At 38.7% G+C, this 16,485-nt stretch overlaps 1 protein-coding gene across 1 annotated transcript in view; it reads right to left on the reverse strand.

Annotated features, from left to right (window-relative positions):
* The window catches only part of MLLT3 (MLLT3 super elongation complex subunit), a 266,270-nt gene that overhangs the window by 114,882 nt on the left and 134,903 nt on the right, over nt 1-16,485 (reverse strand). The window contains exon 3 of the mRNA XM_040632319.1: nt 3,367-3,449. Coding sequence (XP_040488253.1) covers nt 3,367-3,449 — 83 coding nt within the window. The remainder of the gene's footprint in view (nt 1-3,366; nt 3,450-16,485) is intronic.

Consider the following 16,485-nt stretch of genomic DNA (forward strand, 5'->3'; position numbering starts at 1 on the left):
GGGGGGGGACTCCAGGATAAATGAAAAGAGATGACAAAGCAATAATTTCTAATTAAAAAATTAATAACATACAGAAAAGAACTTTAAATACTACACCCATGTACCTTCCACCGAGATTAAACAGATGTTAACACTTTTACCGTGTTTACCTTTTCTTCAAAGGATACAATTTTATTTATTTATTTTTAAAGATTTTATTTATTTGGGAGAGAGAGCAAGCGAGAAAACGTGCACAAGCTGCGGGGAGAGCCAGAAGGAGAGGGAGAAGCAGACTCTGTGCCGAGGATCCGATGCGGGGCTCGATCCCAGGACCCTGGATCATGATCTGAGCTGAAGGCAGGCACTTAACCGACTGAGCCATGCAGGCACCCCCAAAGGATACAGTTTTATACATATAAGCTGCTCTATGGCTCCTCCCCAGTAACCAGTGCTACTTAGTTCCCATGCTGTCATTTCAATTGGCACTCTTGTGCTACGTATGTGTATTTCTAGAACATTATTTATTCTCAGCTTCAGTGGCTTATAAAAACACACAGAAATGGTATCATAACCATATACATATACTTCTGTAACTTTTAAGTTGTCTTGCTTTTGAGACTTACGCATGTTGCTATATTAACTGCCACATAGCATTCCGTGTATTCCTAACCCACCATATAATGATTCCATATCTCTACACAGGACCAATTAGGTGTATCCCACTTTTTCATATTACAAACACTGAAATACAGATGTCTCGTGGTATACCTATAAAAACAGCAATCATTATTAAATATAAAATCTTAAAGACAATCTAAAACTAGAAAATTGACGTAAGCTAATATGGATGCTAAACAGAAAATCTATTTAATGGTGTTCAGCTCAAGTGTCTATCTCAAAATAGCCCCAAATGAATGACTGCTTTCCATCTCGTGTGCCTCTTTCTTCCTTCATTTTTTAATAAACTATAACTCCTCACAAAATGAGTCAATAAGATGAGTCATAAGAATGACGACCCAAAGTGCCGAGAAGACCGAACGTGTGTGTATGTGTGTGTGTGCACATGTGTGTGGTGTGTAGGGAGATCCCGGTGATTTCTGTAAAGAAGGAAACTGGGTAACTCAGAAAATAAATTTTTTGTTGAACAGATAGCCTGTAAAAATGACCAGAAAAGGTAAAGACAAAGGAGAGAAGATACCTCACCACAGTATTCTTTCCAAACTGAAGCCAATGCAATGTTAAATTGACTTAAGGAGATGGGAAGAGAACAGTGTAGCCAATATGATCCTCCCACAAGAGATCACAACGGTCTAGCCCCTAATTTCTTCGGAACAACACCTTTTCTGGCTTAAAAGCCTAGACTCCTCCTATGGGCCAGCCCAATGCCTAGATGAAATAAAGCACTGGATGTGTGACAAGAGGGAAGAAAAGCACCACATGATCTTTATTAATTAAACTTCTAGAATTATTGAGGGGCACTCGAGTGGCTCAGTCAGTAAAGCATCTGCTTTCGGCTCAGGTCATGATCCCAGGGTCCTGGGATCGAGCCCCGCATCGGGATCGCTGCTCGGCAGGGAGTCTGTTTCTCCCTCTCCCTCTGCCTACAGCTCCCCCTGCTTGTGCTCTCTCCCCCTTCTCTCTGTCAAATAAATAAAATTTTTAAAAAATAAAATAAAGTTATAGAATATTGAAAACAGGGATGGGTAGAGAGAAATGTTCTGGATCCTTCCCATAAACACAATCACTTTAATTGAAAATCAATACATTAAAAAATGGGCAAAAGATTTAAAGGGTCATTTCTCCAAAGAAAATAAACAACTGGACAATAAGCACATGAAAAGATGTTCAAAATCATAAGTCATCAGGCAAATACATATCAAAACCATTTCACATGCACCATGATAACTATAATTTTACAAATGGAAAATGACAAGTGTTTTCCAGGATGTGGAGAAACTGGATCCTTCCCACCACTGCTGATGGGAATGTATAATAGTACAGTCATTTTGAAAAACAGTTGGCAGTTCTTAAAAAGTTAAACATAGAGTTACCATATGACCCAACCACTCCACCTAGGTATATACCCAGGAGATTTGAAAACATATGTCCACCCAAAAGCATTATTCACAGTAAGCAAAGGTGGAAAAAGTCAAATGTACAGCAAATCATGAACTGGTAAACAACATGTGGTATATTTATACAATGGGATGTTCTTCAGTTATGAAAAAAATAGTGTATCAACGCATCCAAATGTGGGTAAACCTTGAAGACATACTATGTGAAAGAAGCCAGGCACAAAAGGCCACACATTTATATGAAATCACCAGAATAGGAAATTACATCAAGAAAGGAAGTAGATTAATCATTGCCAGGAGCTGGAGGAGGGAGGAATGAGTGACTGCTAATAGGTACAGGGTTTCATTATGAGGTGGTGAAAATCCTAAGAAAGTCATAGAATTAGACAGTGGTGATGTTCGCACAATATACTTAAACCTGAAGAGTTGCACACTTTTTAAAAATGCATTTTATGATATGCAAATTATATCTCAATTTCCCAAATGGGGGGAAAAAAAAGCTAAAGGCTAGTTTTAGGGAAATCCAAATTAAAATGAGAAAAAACAAATCAATACATCAATGTGAAGTCATATCACATGAGCAGACATATTGCATCTCAACAAATTCGGATTTGATAAAAAACTTAATCATTTCAGTGGTATTACCAAGAAAGGTAATTGTTAGCATTTATCAAGTGCTTATCTATACATGAAGCATTATTCTAAATATTCTCACAGACATATGGCATCTAATCTTCCCAGCCCCCTTATGAGGTACTCTTATCCCCATTTCATAAATAAGAACAGTGAACACCACAGAGGCTGAGCAATTTGTAATACTATATAGTCTGTGTGTTTTGCTACATATATACTTTTAAATCCAGTGGAATCTATATGTCAAGTTGATATAATTGTATCTGTATGCCATGTGTGTAGGGCAGCTAAAGATAAATGAGAGATTGTTCTTTGCAAGTGTCTAAAATTTCAAAAAAAAAAAAAAGAAAAGAAGTAAAGGAGTATTTCACTGAAAAAACTTAATTTCTCTTTTCTATTTTACGAACATATTACTCTTCTTTTTCAAATGGTATCATTCTTCTCTTAAAAAGAAAGTTTAATGAATTTCATATAATCTGGCTTCACATAACTGAAATTATCTTTTTTAGCCACTTCCTCTATAATTAAGGGTAACAAAAGCCAAATTCCTAGAAGACGAATTTAACTTTTATTTAAAATCATCTAGTGATAGAAGTGTTTATGAATCTAAATTATTTTAAACATCATTTGTTTAATGGAGGATCTTCAACTGAAAGATTAATGGGTAAAGATTACATACCTTGTTTTTAAAATAAACCTCAATTGGCAAAATGAAACCAGCATACCCAGATTCTTCTACTTTGTAAGGTGGATCTTTGCACACTGAAACATTAAAAAGAGAAAATAGGTGAGAGGAGAATAAAAGACAAAAAGACATTCTTTAAAAAAAAAAAATCCCAGTCTACTATCTAGATCATGCTCAATTTTCACAGCCCTTTGCTAAATCCCCATCTGCATCTCTGACCTATCCTGTACTTCTCCCGAATCTACAATAATTTTCCTAGGCAAAGTAAATCTGTAAGCTATTTGTTCGAATCTTCATGGGAGCATCTAATCACAGTCAACCATGATCATTAATAACTTGACTTCAGTTGCTGTCGCCCTGCCCTAAAGCTTTAGGGAAACTGAGGATAGCTCCTATGACCCAAAGCTTGAAAGTTTCCTAACAAAAGTACTCTGTGTCAGGTCTTTGATGTCAATTACCCCATCCTTACACCCCTCACTCTTTGGAGATATCCTGACTGCTATGTCAAAATGCGGCAGGACACCCTCCTTCCTTAGAAAATCCCAAATCCAGAGTCTCCCAATGTTATTGGTGCTCTTAATGTCACTATCCCCAATCCCCCCCCAAAAAGAATTAAGCAAGACTATTTGGGAAAGTTCTTGGAAAATGAGAGACACTCTCAAGATGCTACATAGGATTCCATACCACTAGAATATCAATTAAATCAAAATCGGTCACAAGCCAACTGAAATTATTCGAGTTAAAACTGCATGTGATAGTATCACAAAGAAGTAAAAAATGGAGATGCTGACCATCAAGGCGACACAGTCCTCTACGTGGCAGCTCAAGTCCTCTGCAGCAGGTCTCCAACCTACCTTTCACCTCTTTTGTCACCCATCAGTCCTCCTACGCTACATTCGAGTGTACCAACTCCCCCCCAAATACACCCAGCATTTCCCAACTGTGCCCCAACCTCCTGTCATTCCTTCCATCACACTTTGATACTACTGTTAGTATCCTCTCCTAGTTGAAATTCAAATTTCACCACGAATTTTGTGGCCTTTCCAAACCACAAAGTACTACCATCTCTTTTCCTTTTACCCCCTCAAAGCACTCACTGTCTGAATCACCGGTCTGACACTCAACAGCGTTCCCATTACCATATACTCAGGAATCTCATCTGTAATTTCCTTCCAGTCTTCAAGGACAGAAACATTTACCGCAGGGAGATAATGAGTGTAAAGTGTCAAGGACTTAGGCACACGTGGGTGCCAACCCGGGCTCCACCTACCCAGGCTACCTCTGGTTCCTGAAAGTTACTCCAATTCTCTGAACTTTGGGTTTTCTTCCAAACGGTGTAAGGATTAAACAGGATGATGTATATGTAAGACACAGCACAGATCCCACACCTATAAGCTCTCAAAAAGTGACTGAAGCGAGGCAGGAAATCTAATCCATGAGATATTCAATTGTCATGTAAACTTTTCAGATGAAAATAGAAAGAAGGCACCAAGTAGAGCCCCGGATTTTGATTGTAAGACTCAGGGCCATGGGCCCTGGGCTAAGAATTCACCAGACAGCTTTGATTTCCTTTCCCTTTGAAAGAGAGAACACCATCGGGGTGCCTGGGTGGCTCAGTCAGTTAAGCATCCGACTCTTGGTTTCGGCTCAGGTCACAATTTCTGGGTTGTGAGATAGAGCCCCATGTCTGACTCCACGTTCGGCGTGGAGCCTACTTAAGACTCTCTCTCTTCCTCTCCCTCAGAGAATGTACCATATACTCATCTGTAAGCATGGCCGTCAAGATGCAAGAAGACTATATATGTGCAGGAATTTAAGTGTAAGTTATCTTTCTTCTAGACCATGATGATGATGTACATGAAAGTTGGTTAGACATTCCACAAGCACAACCACGGTTATAAAGAGGTATCCTGAAGATAAGATTTTAACACTTGGATGTCTCCTTTAACCCAGCTCAGGAACACGTCCCCAAACGGATATCAAAAGTAAATCAGGAAATGAGGAAAATCACCTGACCTTTTAAGTGTCTCTAATAAACAAAAATGAAAAAGCGAAACAACTCAGAGTAGCTTCAGTACTGCATCCACTAACCACCTGCCAACCTGTCATGAATATTCAAACATCCTGGACCCTTGGGAGGGGGTATGCCCCAAAAGCACTGAGCTTTCCCCACCTCACCCCAATCAGAAGGCTCGTATTACACCCGTGACATTTACAGACTGCAAACCTGTCTGCCACACGGCAGTTTCAGTGTCCAGGTCCCCGGGGATTAATCATGCCAATGTCATCTGAAGGAAGTTTATTCTGTGGGCTGCCGTACATGCCAGGGAAGTTAGAGCTGCTCCTTTATACTCACTTTTGTTGAATTCATTTTCTCTATTCTGCATGCAAATTGCTTCTATTATAGGAAACAGCTGTTAGTGAGCACATCTTCTGGTTGAAAGTCTGAGATTTTTTTCCCACCCTCTAAAGGAAATGATTTCTTATATATTAATAGTCCCTAACAGTCTGGTTTATAAGAAACTATTTACCAATGCATACCTCAATTATTTTTAAATGCAGTTTTTTCATAAATAACAATAAACGATGTCGGTAGAGCACCCTGAGTTCTTAATTAGAAGCAAAAAGTAGAAACTTTTAATACACACTAAACATGCCAGAAAATCTGTAGCAATACACATATAAACTTACAGTCCCAATCTGAAGAAAGCCAAATCAGGCGAAGTAGTTTATTTATTTATTCAAGTATCTTATAACCTAAATCATTAACATGAGTTTCTAACCTAGTTCTTAAGAAGAAACAGGAGTTCAAACTAAGAAACATTTAGCCAGGGATAGCACATTAGACATAAAGCAATTATTGTTAAACTAACAGGACCATCTTTGGGACCACCTTTGGGACCTCCTTGTGTCACTCAACAACACTTCTTCATTAAGAACCCCTGTTCCATCATCACTGATGCCACTGTGTCACCTTCATACAATCTAAGCACCCTAAACCCTTCAACTCATTCTTCCTCTCAATTGTTTGAGAATCAGATAATCTTAAAATCTATGTAATAAAAGTCTCAGAAGTGATTAAAGGGACGTGCATCTCTGGAAAGCCATCAAATTTTTTTAGGTGACAGTAAAGTGGGAGGATTAACATCCATTCTTTAAACTATGCAAATTAATTCAGTAGAAATCACTGGAAGCTCTCACTCCTGTCAAAATCCAGCCCAGATGTTAGCTCTTTTAGGATGTCTCCCTTGTTCGTCTTCTAAGCTTCTCGGGTTGCGCTTATCACGTGGGTGCATTTATCAGACTGGCAAGATAACACTCACTCACACCTTTCAGACTCCTCCACTAGACTGAGCCCCTTGAGGTCAGCAACCCCATTATTACTCATATCTGTAACTCCGGGCATTAACATTGAGCCAAGTAAAGCAACAAATGTTTGTTGAATAGAATTTTTAAAGACGCATGCCATGCTTCACTGATTTACCATTGCTAAAGAAGCTGCTTTCCAGGAGCACTCAAATTCCTCTCCAAACTCCCACTCCCTACAATCAGCATGAACTTTTAAAAATGGGTCGAGGTGACAGAAAGTGTTCCACAGAGGAGCCTTCTCCCAAAAGCAGAGTACTCAACATGGAACTGGTTTTAATTCTGATAGTACCAGACTTCAAGAAACTGCATTAACAAATTGAGCCGGAGGATTCCCAGTGTCACTTCGAAACTAACATTATGGAGCCATAAATAAGACGTCCTGCTCCTCTCCTTCCACACACTACTGCTCACGTATTCCAAGGCTCTAACTAGGAGACATTTTCAAAATGTTCTCTTCCCAAGTGATCACATGCACCATGAAGGTCTACCAGCACACAACACTCATGCCTGAGAGACAGCCCAAGGTGTGCGTAAATAATGAGTAATTGTGGTTTTCTTCCTAAGACAGCTTCTCAAAAGTAGGCACACTCCCCATATACATATGCAGTACAATGCTAGCTATATCCATTGGCCCTTAACCTATTTTAGTTGAGCAAAAAATGCAGACAAGAAAGGAAAACACATGAAGGGGGGAAAAAAGGTCGTATTTTGGTTAACATGGAATAAGTCAAAATCTTACTCATTACCTGAGATTTTTAATATTCTTCATTTAGGAGAAAAGGGCTTCAAAAAAAACCTGTGCTTGGTACAGGGAAAAAATGTTTCTTAGATGAATAAATAAATTTGTGTTATCATAAAGTTCATATACAGACACAATAAAAAACTTAAAAGATCCCATTGTTAATCACTAAAAAAAAAGAAAAAAGAAAAAAGAAAAAGAAAGAAAAGAAGCTCTTACAGATTCAGAAGACCCTCATTTAAAACTTAAAAAAAATACCATTAGGCAATAGTTTTTTCCCTACTCCTCAGGAAAACAGCTGGTAGATTCCTCTCCAGTCTGTTTGCTTAGATACTATGATTTATGCCCATCCAAATACTTTTGTTCAGGACATGGTCCAGTTGACCATTGATAATTATTGGTTTTACTTTATTTACGGCACAGAACCCTTCAGGAAGGAACCACACTGAACTCTATATATAGACTGGTTATTACCAATGCTTTGTGCTAAATGCCCCTTCCAGTTTGAGCATTTTGGACTCCTTCCCTTCCTGCTTGAGTTCTGTCATTGCAGAGCCCCCAAGAAACAGGGGGCTGCCTGGCCCATTTCTCTGCCTTCAACTGTCCCATGTGAGCATTAAGAAGTCTAGGGTTAGCATCTAGCAGTCTGAGCACCTAACTGCCATTGAGCGTAGTAGCCTCTGCACTTGTGACATTCTGAAAAGAGCAAAAATCAACAGTTGGGTTTTGTTTTTGTTTTTATAAGCATACACACACACAGGAACACACACAGGAACACACACAAAAAGATTCTGCCATTGCTTCTATTCATCCCATTTCAAAACAGGTATTTATAAACGGCAAAAAATATTTTTCCCCTTTGGGCCACTTCCTCATTTCCCTGAAAAACGACTAAAGCTAACATCAGGCAACTTTCGAGTCCCATTGTTGAGGTTTTTACCTTGTTATGGTGGTTGTTGTTTTTAATTCAAAAGCAATTCTAAAAACCCAACTGCTTCATATGCAAAAAAAAACTGTGGCCACACAAGATAAATGTCCAATTAACTTTCACAAACTTTTTTAAAAAATCTTACTTATTTAAGACAGAGACAGAGAAAGTGACAGAGAGCAAGGTGGGGAGGAAAGGGAGAAGCAGGCTCCCCACTGAGCAGGGAGCCCGATGCGGGGCTCAATCCCAGGACCCTGAGATCATAACCTGAGCCGAAGGCAGACGCTTAACCAACTGAGCCACCCAGGCGACCCAACTGTCACAAACTTTTAAGAAACAAGCTGATACAGTTAGCTAACTGGACAGACGTGGAACACTGTCCACCTCTTCAGGATTCACCACTCAAGGACCAACTCAAATATCACCTCCTCTGGAGAGCCTTCTGCCAATACTGTAAAACAAAAATGGTAGTTTCCCTCTTCTGGGTTTAACCTCTCTTCTGGTTGATCCTATTAGCTAGTCCTATTGTATATGCTACTATCAAGCTCCATCCTCACCCTGATTTAACTCTATGTTCCCAAGAGCTATAGCTATGCCTCTAGCCACTTCTCATCTCTTATGAAATGGAGTTGAGACAATGGAACATAACTTTAGTATGAACTTCAAAGTAAGAGATGGAGCAAGCTTGGCAGTTGAGAAGAAAGGCCTGGATGGCAAGCAAAGTGTGAGCAAAGGCATTAGGAAAGTTCAACAGCATAATGGAGCAGTCACTATAAGTGGAAACGCAGAAAATGATGAAGAAAAAACAGATAATATGGATAAAGTTATACTTCTATGGAGAACCTTATACCACACATACTCAGAAAGCCCAGGTGGGCAAAAAAAATGGATTATATATAAAAAAAAAGATGGATCATTAATTTTGAAATGTTACAGAAAACTCCTAGATTTGGAAAAAGAATTCAAGACTCCAAATTGGCCATGTTGAAAAAATCTTAATGGTGAACATAAAAATGACTTCATTTGTTAGTAACTTGGAATCTTTACTTATAGACTTAGAATATTCCTAGCCTCTCTCTCCAGAAGGGGAAAAAAAGGGAGGATTTTTTTTTAATATATGCACATTTTTAGCTTTCAGAGCAGTTACGTCATTACAGTCAGCAAAGCCCATCTAACAGAGGTTAAGTCAATACATTTCACCTACAGACAATGTAACTGTGATGTTAAAACAAGAGTGACTTCGTGATCGTCTCTCTAAGGAATGTATAACAAATGAGCCAACAAAATACAAAAGTTGCCCCAAACTAGACAACATTATGAATTGTTAGGAAATACTAAATATAAATACTCAATCTTACATCTTTCACTAAAATTGATAGTACTTCTATCAACTTGCCTCACAATAACTCAGTGTATGGCACTGCTTCAAAAACTGGCCTAGTGGAAATATATTTCCAGGCTAATTCGACAGGAAATAGCAAAAGTATATCTTCAGAGAAACTGCAACTTAGGACAACCCTAATTCCTTCACTGAGAATTATTCAAATGGAAAAATCTTGAGATTTCTTTCTCAAAGATGACCATCACTTTTAAAGTTAAACCTCGGGGACACCTGGGTGGTGCAGTAGCTTAAGAATCCAACTCTTGGTTTCAGCTCAGGTCATGATCTCAGCCATGCGATCAAGCTCACCATGGAGTCTGCTGGAGTCTCTCTCCCTCTCCCTCTGCCCCTCCCCCACCACACGGGTGGGTGTGGGGGGGTGTGCGCGTGCACACACTTGCGTGCATGTTCTCTCTCTCTCTCAAATAAATAAATCTTTTTTAAAAAAGTTTAAAGTTAAACCTTGGACAAAATATTTTTCAGAATACCATATTTCAGAAGGTCCATCTAGAAAAGCAACATTAGTACATGGAAAATTGGTCTTCTTGAAAAGTAACTAAGACCCTCTCAGTATCCAGCAGAAGCATCTTCATTTCAGTGTGTATTACCACATCAAAAAGCTGGCCATCAGAAACACTGTTTCCCTTTTATGGCTTTTTATTATTTAACCAAATATCTAAGGAGCTATTGAAGAATCACATTTCCTAAAATAACCACCTCATGACTTCTGGATGTAGCAGAAGCAAACAACCCTTGGGACAGCCTCTGGCATCAAAGTTTTACCCAGTTTTACCCCATGTTTTACACTTGGCCCAGCTGTCACTAAGCCTGGTGCTGCTTTTTATTTAAAGGAGGAAAAAGGAGGCGCCTGGGTGGCTCAGTTGGTTAAACATCCGACTCCTGGTTTCGGCTCCAGTCGTGATCTCAGGGTTGTGAGATCAAGCCCCATGTGAGGCTGGCTCTGCGCTCAGTGGGGAGTCTGCTTGAGATTCTCCCTCTCCCTCTGCCCTCCCCGCCCACCCAACCCCCAACCCGCACTCACTCGCTTCTCTCTCTCAAATATATAAATATTTTTTTAAAAAAGGGGGGGGAAGAAATGTAATGTCTCCGCTTATAAAATTATCCTATTTTCTCAGTCATAGTAATTCAGTTTTTCTCAAGAATATTAGCCTAATTAATTCAAGCTAACAGGAACCATATAATCATAGGGCTACAAAAATATGGTGGAATTCTTGCTCTCGAGCACATGACGATCGAGCCAGAGACACTGTTGCCTGAGTACATACTCTATGCCTGAGAAAAGACAGAGTAATGAACACAACTGACATGACCTCTGCACATATTAAACTTACATCCAGTGATGAGAGACAGGTTGGGCAAGGAGGAAAGAACACACATCAAGAAAATATTGAGAAAGTATTGAGTAACAAGTGCTATGGTGGAAATGAAGCAGGCTGGTGTGAGGAGAATGGAGAGCTTTTTATTTTACATTAGTATTCCCTTCTCTGAGGAGGTGACCTTTAAGCTGAGACCTCTGTTGGATCAGGAGGAAACAAGTGCTATTTATGTTGCTTAGAGAGGAAGTTATGAAAACAACCTAAGGAAAGTCTGTCCTTACTGTTAGCCTCCAGGGCTGCTTAGCCCCTCACCTGGATTTTCTAGCTGAGGTGAAGGCACTTCCTCCTTCCTCAACATCGCCTGCTTGGACTTTTCTTCCATCCTGAATTCACTATTTAACACTCACATAGGTTTGGCTATTCTGATTTCACAACCTTATTTCTCCAATCTTACATTCTCCCAATGCTACAAATTTCCAAGAAAACACCATATCTACTTATAAAATCTTCATTATGATTCTTCGTTGTGAAGGTTTTATAGGTATCAATCTTGGGAATTGTATTACCTAATCTTAAGTGATATATACATACATACAAATATATATATATATATAATATATATATATCTTTTCTTGAAATCTCAGAATTCTTACACACAGTACAGAAGGAAGTGTCTAGACTAAGGAACACCAGCCTTAAAAAGCAATGGATTTTAAATGCAATTTGAGAAAAAGAAAGATCACAAATGAAAAGCTGTCTACTCAAGGGGAGGGAAACCGCACTACAAGGAGAACAATCACAGGAGTCAGGAGAGAAAGGAATAGAGTGATGCCATGCAAAATAAGTTACAATTTTCTCAAACACATAGATACTCTTTTGAAAGGGATACTTTAACTGAAATAAAAAATGTTCCTTTAATAAGTGCACAGTGTATAAGAGCCACTTTGAAATGTGTTGCCCCGTTTTCTTGTACAGCATACAATTCCATTTTCAATACTTGCTAAATTCATACTTGCTAATTAATTTTTACTTTATCCCTTTCAGGAGGAAAAACAAATGCGTCCAGGGAAGGAATGAAAACTGTTCTAACTTCAGAGGAAGGGTGAGGGACAAGATTTCTTTTCAACATCTTGTAGGCTCTACTTTGTGTTTCAGTTTAGCATTTGGCACAGAGAGAGCCTATCCAAAGTATCTTAATTGATTTAAGCTCCATTAGATATTACAAATGAAGACCGAATGAGGGTGAAGCTCATACGGAGGCAATGGTTTAAACCTTGTGCATACAGGAATGTGGTTCCTGTCTAGCCTGACGATCTTTCTATCTCCTCAAATAGACCAGGGAAATTTTCTATCACCACCCTTCTAAGGCAAGGATTTTCAAACTATGCTCCAGGAATCCCTACAGCCCTGTATATTGCTTTCACAAAAGCAATAAGGTGTTTGTCCCAAACAATGAAAACTTAAACAGCCTGAGGACCAGTCTTGAGTTTTAGATACAGTATTAGGGTCCCTTTGGGATTATGTGAGGGGAAAAAATAAAAAGTGACTCACTGCAAACAAAATCTGACACTATTGTTTAAAAGTACATTATAAAAATTAACCTATATCATCAAAGTCAATCTTCTCTTACAGAGTATGATTTTTTGCTTGCTCCTACAATACATGGTAGTGATCTACTATTTTCCGCCTATGCTGACTATAAAAGTGGGCTACATCGATTTCTCAGTTTGATTTGTAGCTCTAACAAGTCTTTGGGCTAAACAGAAAGAGACAAGAACAGGAGAAAAACAGCTCCTACTCTTCTTTGTAGGCCAGATTTTACAAAATACCTTCTGATTAACAAATGCAGTGCTAATTGCATGGGACTTCTCATGGTCTCTGAAATCCAGGAATTACTTAGAGGAGGAAACAGTACAAATATAAATGAAAGAGAAATCAGAAGTGACTCACAAAAACTATTAATAGCCAGTATTCTAGATAAGAACTCACAAACTGAAAAGCTTAAGGGACAAACCAGGGAGCAGCAGAGAGTCAGTCATTGGTTTAATTTTGGCTTGTTTAAAGAAAGTGGGTATGATAGTGTCCCCGAAAACAGGGAGAAAAGAACACTGTAATGACTAGGAGTGATTCTAGAAAACGCTAATGAGGAAAAGATTAAAGTACAAACTGGCATGTTTGAGACACCCGCCACTGGGTGGGTAACTGAATTAGGTATTTCTTCATGGCTCCTTTCAATCTTGAGATACTGAACAGTTTTCTAAAAGGAAGGTTAAAAAAAAAAACTGGATATTGGTAAAGAATTTGGGAGCCAATGACTAGTAGCTTTAATCTCATTTGGAAATAATAGAGAATCACTTACTCTTTTGAGAACAGAAAGAAGGTATCCAAATAACGCAGAAGGCACACTGACCATGGCTCCAAATAAACCAAGGAGAATGGGAAGTGAAGAAAATTGGGACGGAGCATGACGAAAGAGGAGGAAAAGAAGGCTAAAGGTTAAAATGCCACCATACCCCAAATATAAGCACGATGAACGTTCTCAAGGATACTGCTGAAGCTTACTGTATGAATCATAAAAGTGTTTACTAACTTAAACCACAACAGGCTGCATTTCGTGGCAAAGGAAATTGTATGTAATGTGGAGACAGAGCTTAGTGGTCAAGAGCCAGAGCTTTTAAGAAGCCCTTTGGTTCAGATTCCACCTTGGACCCACACGTAATACATTCTGTTCTCTCAGTTATAAAAATGGAGCTAAAGTGATTACCTACATCATATAGCTCCTTAAGCTTTACGAGAGTATTCATGCTAAAGACATAAGTGAGATAATCCCTATAAAGCTTCTGACACTTTCTGGAAACTAGAAATCATCCAGTTACCTAACAGCAATCAAATTCAAACTGTAAGCATTAGAGAACTCATTTTGGACTGCTGCAAAAATCTGCCACCCCCCAAAAAACAAATATAATTTAAATATACATATTTACATGTAAATATACATATTTATAATCAGTTTAATTAAACATTCTTAGACCTGGTTTTATTGCTGGCCTTCCAGGTTCTGGACCGGGATAAATGAAAAAAAGAAAATCGTCTTCTTTTTGGAACTCTTCCAGCTCAATCCACCACCAACAGTACTAGCAGTCGGTCTACGTCTACACTGTCCACCCACTTCGAACTCCTAACGCTCTAGTGAGGGCACACTGTGAAAAAGGCAGTAAATAAAGCTTCCCACATTGTGTATTACAAAACAGCAACACAAAGATACTGCAATAAAACAAACAAGTAGAAAATACAGACGTAGGGGCGCCTGGGTGGCTCCGTCGGTTAAGTGTCTGCCTCCTGCTCAGGGTCCTGGGATCGAGCCCCGCGTCGGGCTCCCTGCTCAGCGGGGAGCCTGCTTCCCCCTCTCCCTCTGCCTCTGCCTACAGCTCCCCCGCTTACGTGTGTACTCTTTTTTTCTGTCAAATAAATAAATAAATAAATAAATAAATAAATAAATAAAATCTTTTTTAAAAGACACACACAAAAGAAAGAAAAGAAAATATAATCTGAATTTGAGTCCTGTGGTGTAGCAAAAGAAAAATTAGCAAGGAGTCAAGAAACATGGTTCTGGCTCCATTTCTACCCCAAACTCACTATATGATCTTCAGAGAGTCCCTCTGACCACTAGCTCCAGACCCTCCCTGGTCACATGAGGAACCATTCCACTTCAGAGGTGGCTTCTACATCTAAAATCCTAGTATTCCAATGACAAGTCCTAATGTGCTACTTCTTTTTTTTTTTTTAAGATTTTATTTATTTATTTGACACAGAGAGAGTAAAGCAGGGGAAGCAGCAGGCAGAGGGAAAGGGAGGAGCGGGCTCCCTGCTCGAGCGGACTCCCTGCTCGAGCGGACTCCCTGCTCGAGCGGACTCCCTGCTTAGCAGGGAGTCCGATGTGGGGCTCGATCCCAGGACTCTGGGATCACAACCTGAGCCGAAGGCGGATGCTTAACCATCTGAGCCACCCAGGTGCCCCTAATGTGCTACTGCTATGTGAACTCAAGGCAACGGCATTAAGTATCGTTACTCTTAACGATACGCTTAAGTATCATTGCTTAAGGATAAACCATCTATCAGTTAAACACCTCATCTGCTATAACACAATCAGGAAAGTGGAACAAAACAAGCAAAAGAACAATAAAACCAAAACAAAGAACCAGAATCACACAATTTTTTTTTTAAATATTTCCTGGTAAAGCCTTTTTCTTAAAGCAGAACTTTATTTTTATTAGACCAATAAATAAGTGAATATTTAATTTACTTAACGGAGGCTGTCCCATGCCTCCCCCCCAAAAAAAATCTATAAATTAGATTTTCATCTTCTTGTTTCCATTTCAATTATGAAGTCAGATTAAACCCACCGAGTAAGACCCTGTTTTACATGTATAAATCAAACTAGAAATTTGATTCCTCAGGATCTTGATATAATTTAGTTATAGCATTACATCAACTCCAGTATTAAGGAATGAAAGATCAGAACATACGGCAGCATTGATGAGAAACACCATGCTCTTAGAAAGCTAAAGTAAGAAATTAAATCAACTGTTTGCGTATTAGGAATAGCACATTATGTAAAAAGCCCTTGAGTGTTATGATTTTACTATATATTGCACTTGTAACACTCTTGTTCTTAATCACACTGAAACATATTACATTGCTTTTTAAATGGCATGCACCGTAACACAATGCACTCAATCTTAATAGTATTCCAGAGCAGCAAGCCCATATGAAAGATAGGTTGATGAATAGGTTTATGCCCTATTCAAGGAGATGAAACAGCTCAATAGAAAGATTAAATAAGGCTCCTGCCAGTGGCTGAATCTTAAAGTCAAAGAGAAGAACACAACTCAAACCAAATGTTACAGGCAAAGGTCAAACAAGAGAATAATTAAGACCCTAACTTGAAGAGCTAGCTAATGTTCATTCATTCAGTGTAAATCAGAAGAAAAATTCCTCCTCTTAAAGTGTGATCGTAATAAGTTTCACTGAGTCAGTTCCAAAAGATAAATTATAAAACTGAATGAAGATGAGCTACGTCCCAAAACAACCTTTACAGGGAACTGCTCCTCTTATGAAACTAATGAAGCTTGCATGCAAAATTACACAGTAAAATCATTAATATCACCCTTCTAAAATTAATTCTAGATTTATTAAATATCAAATATTAATAGAAATATAAAGTTTGCTAAGAGCCTTTCAGTTCATATTTTGTGGAATTCTATTATAGCCTAATTCATATATACATATATATTTCACATATATTTCATATATATATATTTCATATATATATAAAGATGAAGTTTACAAAGGGTAAACT

Source organism: Ursus maritimus, unplaced genomic scaffold, assembly GCF_017311325.1.
Source record: "Ursus maritimus isolate PB19 unplaced genomic scaffold, ASM1731132v1 scaffold_17, whole genome shotgun sequence".
Lineage (NCBI taxonomy): Eukaryota > Metazoa > Chordata > Mammalia > Carnivora > Ursidae > Ursus > Ursus maritimus.